This window comes from Nestor notabilis, unplaced genomic scaffold (assembly GCF_000696875.1).
Source record: "Nestor notabilis isolate BGI_N333 unplaced genomic scaffold, ASM69687v1 scaffold25827, whole genome shotgun sequence".
In the NCBI taxonomy this organism is placed as follows: domain Eukaryota; kingdom Metazoa; phylum Chordata; class Aves; order Psittaciformes; family Psittacidae; genus Nestor; species Nestor notabilis.
In genome coordinates, this window is record NW_009938283.1 from 1 (window position 1) to 11,893 (window position 11,893).

At 54.6% G+C, this 11,893-nt stretch overlaps 1 protein-coding gene across 1 annotated transcript; it reads left to right on the top strand.

Moving 5' to 3' along the window:
• The first annotated feature begins 5,411 nt into the window (after window positions 1-5,411).
• On the top strand, window positions 5,412-9,980 carry RBPMS (RNA binding protein with multiple splicing). The gene is made up of 7 exons (XM_010019249.1): window positions 5,412-5,450; window positions 5,689-5,766; window positions 6,694-6,732; window positions 6,855-6,917; window positions 7,596-7,746; window positions 8,572-8,702; window positions 9,918-9,980. The coding sequence occupies exons 1-7, from the start codon at window positions 5,412-5,414 to the stop codon at window positions 9,978-9,980; spliced, it is 564 nt and encodes a 187-aa protein (XP_010017551.1).
• The last annotated feature ends 1,913 nt before the right edge of the window (window positions 9,981-11,893 follow it).

The following is an 11,893-nucleotide window of genomic DNA, read 5'->3' on the forward strand; positions in this document are numbered from 1 at the left end:
CATCCCCCAGTCCCCGGGACAACCCCGCATCCCCCCACAAACACCCTTCCGCCTCCCCGGGGAGCCCCGCAGCACCCCAGGGTGTGTGTGGGGCCCAAACAGCCTCCCCCCGTCCCCAGGGCCGGTTTTTGGGGGGACCGGTGGCGGGTACCGTGCATGTCTGCATCGCTCAACCAGAGGATCTCACCCCAAAGATGTACCCCTGCTCTCATCCCCACGGGTGGCAAACCCCATAGCCCCGCCACAAACTCGACAAGTGCAGAGTTCCTGCTTTTACCATGACCTTGAGATGGGAATTTGGACTTTGGGAGGGTGAGAGCAGGCAGATAGGATCTCCTCCTCACCTTTCACCCCACCGTGGTGTTCCGGAACGTCACTCTTCAGTGGGGTCTCTGGCTGATGGACACACCAGGACGCTCCGCTCTTGCCTACCTCAGGGTTTTTGATTTTCCAGCCTGAAACTTACCAAAGTTTCCCAAAGTGCTCCAATGAGGGTGAATTTCTCCACTGGTGGCCTCACCAGGTCCTTGCAGGTGATGGTGGCAATGTGGCTCACACAGGAATGCTGGCGGGAGACATCCATGAAGGCCTCTTGCCTGTCCCAGTGCCCTGCTCCCAGCTGAATTCAGGGGGGGCGAGGGGCTGGCCACGGCACTGCTGGCCCTCGGGGACCCCCTCACCAGGGGGATGCTGAACATGAGTCCCTGTGAGGTGCCAGGGTCTCCTATTGTACTGGGAGCGTGTTAGGAGGGTGATGGCTGCTCCTGTTTGCAAGCCAGATTCCTCCGGAGCCAGGCAGGTATTTTTCCCTGCACAAGTTTTTCCCAGCCCTGGCTGGACGAGCCGGTGCTGTGGAGTATTTGCTTAACGGAAGGGGGTTGCCCAACTACTGCGCCTTACCTCCCCCTTCCCTGGGGCTTTCAACCTTGTCCCCCAAAAACCAACATCATGGGGAGGTCAGTCAGGGTGCTGCTGGGTGGGACAAGCCCCTGCTTTGCCCTCACTCCTCCCTGGGCTGGCCAGAGTCCTGCTGCCTGCGCCTTGCACCCCAGCGTGGCCTCCCCATCCCTATCACTTTCCCCCAAAAAGGAACCCCCTGGTGCGGGGGAGCTGTGGGACTAGGGGTTGGGGGGGGATGCCCACAAAGGAGCCTGGAGGGGAGGGAGAACAATTTGGGAAGGAGGTCACGTCACTCCAGCCAGGCGAGGACGGCATGTAAAAGGCTCAGCAGAGGCCTTATTTGGTAGCAGAGCAGCTCCAGAGAGCCCGGCTTGTGGTCCTTGTCCCCATCCCATGCCAGATCCTTCATCCCAGGGGACCAGGGCGTGGAGAGGGGACCCCAGGGGTGGTTTCTGGGGGGAGAAGGTACCCAGCAAGTGGATAAGGTTTGCCCCTGTGTTGCATCTCCCCCATGCTCCTGCTTCCTTTCCTCCTCTGAGCACAGGGTCTGGAGGGTTTGGAGCTGGACACGGCTGTACGTGACCCCCGCCGGTGCCTGTTGCTCACTCCTCTGTTCTGTTGCAATCCCCCATTTGCTCCCTTGGCTTCTCGCTGGCTTTTCTTCCTCTGTCACTTCCTCGTTCCAGCCCAGCAGCTCTGGGCTGGCTCTTCCCGGAGGACTGCTCCATTCCTCCCAGCCTCCCGACAGACATTTTGGCTACTGGTCTGGAGAAGTGGCTATGGGTGGCAAGGCTGGAGCCTATCTCAGCAGCAGAGGAGCCAGCATCCCCTTGTTTATGTCAGGGAATTTTGCGGGTTGATGGCATGTGTACACGCAGCCCGGGAGTCTAAACCCGGCCAAGGAGGAGGACACTCCATTAGCAGAGAGAGTATTTACACAGGGATTAATCCCTGTGGGGCTGGAATTCACCCCACCACAGGGGAGGCAGCACTCTGCTTTGCCAGGGAGAAGGTGGGGGGGAAGCTCTGCTTGCCCTGTTTTATGGGTTGGTTGCAGCGTTCTTGCTCCCACTGGGGCAGTCAAGCAGTTAATCGGCTGGTAGAGAATTAAAGTGAGCCCCCGCTGAAGGGTGGTGGACTTCGTGGATGTGGAGCTGGGCTTGAAGGAGGCCATTAAATGCCTTGTGAATGAATCACCCAGACGCCTTCTGCCTCTCCCTGATGGCCCCCAGCCTGTTAACGTTTACCAGGGGTGGTATGTGCAGGGGCAGGGGTGCGTGACCATGCTGGTGGGGTGCCCGGCATCCCTTAGGATGGCCAGGTTGGACAGGGCTTGGAGCAACCTGGTCTAGTGGAAGGTGTCCCTGCCCATGGCAGGGAGTTGGAACTGGATGAGCTTTAAGGTCCCCTCCAACCCAAACCAGTCTGTCATCTGATGGGGGTCCAAGGCAGGCAAATACCTCCCTGGTGCCTGCTCTGGGAGATTAACCTGACTTATGGCCTCTCCAGTATCCCTTAAACTGATCCCAGATGGGATGTGGTGTTTGGGGACATCAGAAGGTGATGGTGTAACGCAGAGGTGAGAGGGACATGGCAAAAGTGGGATGGAGATGGCTTCCTAGGGAGTGAGAGGAGAGCAGCAGAAGCTAGGAGAAGACTTGCTGCAAGGACAAACCGGGAGTGAGGTGGTGGAATTGGGATTTGGTGGCCCTGGCACACCTGGGAGCTGTGGGATGCAGCAGCAGGAGCAGAGGAGGAACATGGAAAGTGGACTTGATGTAGTCCCCTAGCTGTCATCCCCGCTGAAGGGCATCAAGGTGGTGGCTGCCTGCAAGGTCCTGCACCCATGGCCAGCAGTTTCCTGGAGCAACCATTGGCACTTCTTACCTGGAAGAAACGTTTGGTTTCACCCCAAATTGTAACAAGGAGAGATGGAGAAATGCGCCACCAAGAGCATTTGGACCCCCCCTCGAAGGGGTCATTTTTCCAAAGCACGCACCTGATAAGGCTTTTCCCCCCCCTCCAAAGGCAGAATTTTGCCCTGGGAGCGTTCATGGTTGAGGATGGAGGCAGAGCCCCTGGGATGTCTCAGCACAGCAGCGCCTGGAGCAGCTCCTTGCGGGTTTGAAGCTCCTCTTCCATTTAAGGGCAGGAGTAATATTTCCGCCTAAAATAATCTTTCCCCTTGGCAAGAGGATATCCGTCCAGCCTGCTGGGAATTATCCCCGAGGATGCTCCCTTTGTCTGCCTTTCTCTGGCTTTAGCACCCAAATCCTCCCACCTGCTTGCTACCCAGCCCAGCAAGAGGATGTTGTTTACATAGGACCTACTCAAACATCCCTCTGGGTACGCCACCCCCCAGCCTCTTTGCAGGATTCAGATGGGGAGCACCTATGACCTCCTATTTCTTCCCTCCTCTTTCCAGCTCCCAAAACATCCTTTTGGGGCTGGAAACCAGCTGGGAGATCCTTTGGAGCCTTCCTCCCTCTCTCGCTCTAATTTGACAGTTTAAAACTTGGCCGACCTGCGTTTGAACTTTCAAAGAAAACAAGTCGTTACTGAAGAGAAGCCCTTCCTTTGCGAGGAGGCCCAATTCCAGAGGGCTTTCCAGGGTCTTTTATCTCTCCCATCTCTCTGCCAGGCAGCTATGGGGCTAAATGATCTGGCAAACTGGGCTCATAGGGGTTTGGATTTCAGGGATGTGGTAGATTCACCTCTGGAGCAATCTCTGAGGCCTCTGGCCCCTGGGGAGAGGGGAGGCAGGAAGCCAGCAAGCCAGCATGCCAGGGAGGACTGGAGGTTCGAGGGATGGTGGAGACAGGGGGGGACCATGTGAGGATACTCAGCCTTCTCCAGAGTAAAATCCAACTGGGAGGGTGGATGTCTCTGGCGATCCGATTCCCCGGATAGCAGCCATTCTCAGTGGATCTGTCTGAAGGGGAATACTTTTATTTTCCCTTAGGAAAAGATAAATTTGCCTTCTTTGCATTGAAATTCATGGATGCAAGGGGAGGTCCTCTGGATGAATCCCTCCTCAGCCCCCGCCAGGAGAAGTCTGGGAAGTGTCTCCATTAGGAGACACTGCAGCATTGAGTGCTTTGGGATACTCCATCACCCTTTGATCTCAGGAGAAAGGCAGAAAGCTGGTGGGGGTCCCTCAAAGCACCTTGTGGGGGGTTTCCAGCTCACCACGAATGATCCCAGTAACAGGGACAGGCTACAGGGATGTGCCCAGCTGCAGCCATGGCTCTGGAAGGGGTGTGACCATGCCTGCGCTGATCCCATCCAGTCTGGAGCTCTCAGCATCCCTCTAGGCAAAGCCCTGAACATGCTTTCCTGTCTGGAGCAGGGCTTGGTTTCCTAGGATGGCTGTACTTTTACAGCTGACCTGTTCTCTGGCACCCAATGATGGGAGATGGGTACCAGCAGCGATGGGCACCACCAATGGGTATCACACAAGGGCTACATGCAAAAAGCCCCCGAGTACCTTTTGTTATTTAATAGATACGGGTCAGCCAGAAGTTTGTAACACAAAGCAGAATGTTTGCAGCTCCCAGGCGCAAACACACACACACGCACATACATGCTCACCCCGGAGATGGGGTAGATAGCTTATCTGCAAGAGAAAGAAATGTCAGCAGAAGAATAGGCCTGGGCTGGCTGTTTCTGGCTGTGGGAATGGGGATAAAATAAATAAAATAAAAAATGGAGGTTTTCCCCCTCCTCCAGCCTGAATCTGGCAGCTTGGCACCTGGGGTGGGTGACCTTGGTCTAGCCCCTCGGGACCAGCTCTCAAGGTATTTGGGTGTCTGAAAAAAATAAGCTACAGCCATCAAATCCCCCGGATGACCTCCTAGTAAGATGCTACAGGAGCACTGGAGGTGATGGGGATGGCAAGGCAGGGACATGGGACCCATCCCCAGCTACCTCAACAAGAGCAGAGATGGTGGATGGGGACACAGCAAGGCTGAGAGCAAGCCAGCAGCTCATCCCTAACGTGGTCTGAGCCTGAATACAGCCCTGGGGCTGTGGGTGAGGATCTCAGGTGAGGATGGTCGGGGCTGTTCTCAGCCCCAGGCTCCCGCTGGCCATCAAAGTGTTTGGATGAGATTTTGGGAATGAGGAGAAGGGGACTGGCATTAGATCCAGCCGTTGGTCTCCTGCACCACAGTGCTCCCCCATTTAGGCACTGGTTCTAAAGCAAAACCATCCCAGCATGGGTCTTGCCCCAGGTGGGGTTTACCTGTTCCCCAGGAGCCCCACATCCACCCAGAAAGATTTAAAACCCCTTAAAAAGTGACTTTTATAAACCAGGGACAAGCTGCTTAAAACCAGCTCCCTTTAGAACAAGGACAGTCCTCCAGGAGGAAGAGCTGGGTTTTGCTTCTCCCAAGTCCTTCATGAGCTGCTGCAATTAAACAGAGACAGTAGGCATTGTCTGCAGAGTGAGGGCTCTGCTGGGGATGCCAGGAGAGATCCTGTTTGCCAGACCCAGGTAAGAAGGGTCCAGGATGCTGGTGGCCTTTTTGACCCAGAGAGAACTCAGTCTGGTGAGGATGGGTGTTGGTTACCTTTCCATGGTGTCTTACCAGCTTGCTTCATGATCCCATGAAGGATGGGGATGCCCTTCCCAAAAATGCCACATCCCCCAAGTGTGGCTTAAGGCTTCTGGCTGCTCATGAGGTTCCCCTTGGGCTGGCATCATCCTGGAGGCTGTGGGATGCATGGGGTATCCCCAAGTTGGGGATGAGGGACGGTCACCAGGAACCTCCTTTTCTTCTTTTCTAGGTGAGGACGCTCTTTGTTAGTGGGTTGCCTCTGGACATTAAGCCCCGGGAACTTTACCTGCTCTTCAGACCTTTCAAGGTACCAGACTGGGAAGGGGAGAAGGGGGATGGAAGCACAGGGCAGGCACTCTGCCCTGTCCCAGGGTCCCACCAGCCTTGGTGGGATCTGGGAGCCTGCTGGTTTCCTCGCAAAATATATCTAATTTTTTTATTTTATTCACAGGAATAAGTTTCTGCACCTTTTTTCCCTAATAGAAGGCATTAAAACTCAGGCAGTGGCTCAGATCTGTTACCACTGTGGACCTTAAAGCAGCCTTCCAATACCTAAAGAGACCTACAAGAAAGCTGGAGAGGGACTTTTTACAAGGGCCTGTAGGGACAGGACAAGGGGGAATGGCTTTAAACTGACAGAGGGGAGGTTTAAATGGGCTCTTAGGAAGAAGTTCTTCCCTGGGAGGGTGCTGAGGCCCTGGCACAGGGTGCCCAGAGAAGCTGTGGCTGCCCCATCCCTGGCAGTGTTCAAGGCCAGGTTGGACAGGGCTTGGAGCAACGTGGTCTAGTGGAAGGTGTCCCTGCCCGTGGCAGAGGGTTGGAACTGGATGAACTTTAAGGTCCCTTCCAACACAAGGCAATCTGGGATTCTGTGATTCTATAAACTATAGGAAAATGGCATCAGGCTCTTTGGGGTTTAACTGCACATTGACTCACGCCCTATTTAGCAGAAGACTGTTGGCTGCAGACCTCCAGTCTCTTCACGCTGTGAGACCTGCAGCTCAGACACTGGCTCTTCTCAAACACAAAGGACAGCAGTATCAGGCATCCACATCCTTACAAAAATCCAGCAGCGGCAAGTCCCTGTGCCGGTGGCAAGCTCCCCTCTGTGCCTACCTGATGCCCTGAAGCTGTAGGGCTGCTGGGTGATGGATGCAGGAGGTTTCCTTCTCCAAGGGGCAGCTGAATCGTGCGGATCTCCACCAACCACCCTTTTTTACTCTTTTTCTTGCAGGGGTATGAAGGGTCTCTCATCAAACTCACCTCCAAGCAGGTAGGAGACATTCGAAGTGGGATGAGCATCCCACACCATGCACCACTGGTCCCTGGGGTGAGGGCTTCCTTCTCTGCTCACTGTCAGCCTCACTGATGGTCCCTCTTCTTCTTCCTCCACAGCCCGTGGGCTTTGTCAGCTTTGACAGCCGTTCCGAGGCGGAAGCAGCGAAGAATGCGCTGAACGTGAGTGCCCCTGGATGCTCCATGTATCCAGGATTTTCCCCTCCATCTCCCCATCCATGGATACTCTCCAGATTCCTCCATCCCACGAATGTGCATCTCCTGTACTGGCTAGTCCTACTGCATCCCCATCCGTCCAGCTACTCCCCATGTGTTGCTTCTCATCTGCATCCTCCCCGGGGGCTGCATCCCAAGGCCAACCCTAAGGATTAGAGCCTTAGATACGAGTCTGTGAGAGATGCCTTTCCCAGCCTCTCCTGTTCTTTTAGTGGGAAAAATCCCAGCTAAAGCTGCAAAAGAAAAGCAAATTTCACTTTAGAGGCTGCCTCCTACCTCTGCGGAGTTAAACCTCCTGAAAAGAGTCACGGGCAGAAGTGTGTGGAGCTGGTTCTCCCGGGGTTTTGGTTTGGTTTGAATTTTTTTTCCTCCTTGGCTTTATTTTCAATGTAAGACTCTTTTTTGGCTCTGCTAATCCCTCTGGATAAGAGTGCGGGATGCCGACTGCCAAATATGGTGCCGATGCTGAAGATGCCGGAGGAATGCGAGCCGCCTCGGGGCCTGGCAAATGAGCTCATTTCAAGGCTGGAAGTGGAAAAGAAAAAAAGAAATTCAAGAATGAATTTTCCTTTTTGCTGCGGGGTGGGTGTTCACCCACCCCACTGTGCCTCTTCCCCCACCCAGGGCATCCGCTTTGACCCCGAGATCCCCCAGACGCTGCGGCTGGAGTTTGCCAAGGCCAACACCAAGATGGCCAAGAGCAAGCTGGTGGGCACCCCAAACCCCAGCACGCCTCTCCCCACTGCCGTACCTCAGTTCATCGCCCGTGAGCCCTGTAAGTACCAGCCCCGGCTCCCCTGGGGGAGCCCACACCATGTCCCCCCAGTCTGCCACCGTGACAGTGCCATCAGGTTGTCAGGGGTTGTCCCCATCCTCATTTTCCTCAGGGAAAACGCCTTTTTCAGGCAATTTAATGTCATGTAGACATTCCAGGTGGATGTAGCGGAATGCTGGAGAGAGCAGGGATGCTGGAGGAGGGTGGTGATGGGAACAGTAGGTCCCATCGGAAGCGGCAGCGCCTGTTTGCTGCAAACATGGTGGCACGTGCTGGCTGGTGGCTGTGAGTCCCCAAACACTGGGACATGTGTCAGCCAACTCGGCATGATGCACAGAAATGGGTTGAGCTCTCAGTGCTGCTTCACGGTGTCAGGGAGTATCTGGGTCTCCGTGGAGGACTCGGTGATGTCTTGCTGTGAACACGCCATACCCATTCTGCTACTGAAAAAGCATTTCTTGTGTGGATACCAGTTCCTCACCTTGCTGCTGTGCATGGCCATGAGCTGCACGCTCTCCTCTGCACCCACCAACACTGGATTCCTGGGGTAAATAAACCTCTTGAAGATGATGCACCCAGCCCTGTGGCGTTGCTTGCCACTGGCCAAACCCTGCATTTTCCCAATAGGCAAATTCGGCGTTGGCTTTGTGGTCACCTCTTGCCAGCAGCACCATCACATCGTGCATCTCCAGAGGAGGCTCTGTTCCTGCTTTTGCCTGCTTTGGGGGGAGAAGGAAAAACCAGCAGAGCTGTTGGCTATCGTGTGGCATGGTGGGGGCTGCGTCCTGGTGCTCACCATTAACTCTCCTTCTTCTTTTCTTGCAGATGAGCTCACAGTGCCTGCACTTTACCCCAGTAGCCCTGAAGTGTGGGGGCCGTACCCCCTGTACCCAGCGGAGTTAGCACCTGCTCTACCTCCTCCTGCTTTCACCTATCCCGCTTCGCTGCACGCCCAGGTAATTCAGACCCATCCGCCACCACTGCGCTCATCCTCCCGGACCCCCCTTCTCCTCGGTGCTCGCCGCACCACTAACCTCTGCCCATCTAACAGGCACTCACCCCTTCTCACCGAGACTTAGGGATGGCACCCAAACACCTCTCTCTGCCTTCCTCCCTTCACTCTCACCAGGCGGGGAGGGAGGGATTGGGGATGCTCGCAGGGGCTGGACTTGATCCATCCCCATCGTTCCCAGTACCGAACAACCCATCCACTCCCTTGAGCATCGCTGGGATGCTGCTTGCTGGATGCAGGGTGTGAAGCAAAGCGACTCTGAGGACAGGGAAAGCAAGGTGCAAATGGAGGACCCATCTTTTATTGACAAGCGCTTTTCTGTTGCCTGTCCCGATGGCAGCATGTGGATGTTAAAAATTAAGCACCTACCCAGCGGAGAAAATAAGAGAAGTGGAAATGGAGGTGGTGGAGGATTTCTTTACAGTGCCAGCCTTTGGGATGTTTCCTGTAGTGGCATCACAGGGATGCTGGAAAGAGATGCCTGCCATGGAGGCGGGGACAGCTGCCTCCCTAGTAGCCCTGCTGGCCATTGTCCCAGCTGGTGCTCTTCAGCTCCAGCTTGGCGGTGAGCAGGAGGAAATGAGCACATGGAAACAGATTTGCCGGATAAGCCACATCCGAAAGTCTTGAACCGGGTTATCCGGAGCCACCATCGCTGGAGCCAGAGACAGCCGGGGGCTGGTTTGAGCGGGAGGGCGAGGAAAAGCGATCCATGTACAAACCGTCCTCAGCCTTTGGATGAAACTCCAGGTTTTCGGGCCCTGCCGTTTCTAGGAAGAGTGGCGGTAAATATTATTGCAGTGACGTACTTGCCTTGTCAAGTAACCACTAACAGGCAGCACCTGCGCTGCTCGGGAGGCTGGGGAAATGGCCAGCAGAGGAAATGGAGACGTAAGAAGGCTCTGAGGGCTCCTGGGAAAATCCATGCTGAGAACCGATGTTAGATGCTGAGACTATCCCCACTTGGTCCTGCTGCAAGCAGCGATGCCACAGGCTGCATTCAGCCCCAGCAAGTATCATCCCAACCAGAGCTGGGATGTACTGCATGTGCTTTGACTTTCTCCTCAGGGAAGGCTGGGAAAAGGGAACCCAGAGGAGCTTCGTGCCAGGGTGTGTGGTCACCACTCGTCTCAACTTGCTGCCCCTCTTGTCTTTGCAGATGCGCTGGCTCCCTCCCTCCGAGGCTGGTTCTCAGGGCTGGAAGTCCCGTCAGTTCTGCTGAATGCTGGGTGAGTGCCCTCCTGTCCTCCCCCCCGCTGCAACTCTAGGGGTCTCCAGCAGCTCAGAGCTCATGAACATCTCACAAAGCCTTAATGAAAACTCTCCTGGAAGCCCCAGTGTGGTTACCAGGGAGGTAGGAGGGTGGTTTGATTACACCTGAGACCTCTGTGAATAGCAAAAGCCTTGTGAAATATGCTCTGCAAATAACAGCCTTTAGTGGCTAAATAAACAAAAGCGATTCAAATGGAAGAAAAGAAAGAGGCTCGGCTGATGCTGGGTATCGCTTGCTCCATGAGCCTGCAGGAAGCCTCCTGTCCCAATGTTTCCAGCTAAAATGTAAGCAGAACTGTATTTAGGAAGGGGAGATGAGTGAATCCCTCAAACAGGTCCATCTGCCTGTAACAACCCTGGTAACCACAATTGGCTGTGAGGATGGAGGGTCAGGGACCACCTGGTTCCCTGCCTTGCTCCACCAGCTGGGAAGGGCTATGGCACAGCCCAGCAAACAGTTTTGCTGCTCAGACTTTCCTGCCTGCATCCCATATAAAATCACAGAAGGGTTCAGACTGGAAAGGACCTTAAGATCATCTAGTTCCAACTCCCCACCATGGGCAGGGACACCTCACGCTAGATCATGTCACCCAAGGCTCTGTCCAACCTGGCCTTGAACACTGCCAGGGATGGAGCATTCAGCACTTCTCTGGGCAACCTGAGCCAGTGCCTCACTGGCCTCATGGTAAAGACCTTCTTCCTTATAGCTAACCTAAATCAAACTGTGTAAGTTTGAACCTGTCACCCCTTGCCCTATTGCTACAGTCCCTGATGAAAACAAATATATCATGTGCAACCCATCAGGGCAGGTTTAAGCTCTAAACTACCCCCTTAGAAGTGCCAATGCTGGCCACCGCAAAACCACCTCTCCCCACAGCACACTGACCTCAGTCCCTGACCCTCCGCCGTGTCCTCTCGCAGGTCTCAGGTGTGTGATGGTGGCCTACAGTCAGTCTTGTGGGTATTAATGGAGTCTTCCAAGGTGGCTACTGGGTTGGCGTGCTCTCTGCAAGACCACAGTGTGCTGGTAAGGCTGCAGCGTGGCACATGGCTGTGCCGGGGGCATGTGGTCCAAGGGGAGAGGGTAGAGGGGCGAGGAAGCCAATGTGATGACCCCAGGGGAACAGGCAGCAAAGTGACAATCCCTGGGATTGATCCCTACTCCTGCTGTGGCACGACACCTCCAGCACCAATCCCAGTGATCCATGCTCTGCCATTCCCACGTTTATTGCTGTTATCTAGGGTGAGAGTTTCAACAGCCAAGGAATGCCTCTCGGCTTTGAATTACCCCCAGTAATCTCATCTCGCTGCCGTCCTCGCTTCCTGCCTTGGATCAACACAGTCTGAATTCCTCTTAAGTGCAAAACTCAACTCCAACTTAACTCTCTGCTTCCCAGCTGGTGCCTCCCTGCTTAAAACCCCAGGGGCTACAGAAGAACAACCCAGGGCAGTCCCTTCCCTCTGCCTGACTCCGGGGTGCCGGCAGCCCTGGCTCTCCCAGCAAGGCATTTCCCATCTTGCCCTTTCCCGGACGAACAACTGTCCTTGGAGCTGCTCTCCCTTCTTCACCCCATTTCCAAAACAATCCTCCCTCTACCCTGCACCACAGGAGCTTCCCCGCAAAGGAAAAAAGATTAACCACATCCCTTTCTTCACTTTGCCTCAGCCCAAGATGGCAGCTACCTCTTTTTTTAACACCTCTCTTGTTTGTTACAGGCTTGAAAAAACCACAAACAAAAAACCTCACACAAGTTTGGATTCCTCCAAGACTTTCCCACAGCCTCTATCACACATCTGCTCTCCTAGAAGAAAAGTGAAAAGCATACCTAGATAATATTTTCCTCTTTTACACTGTATATTTGT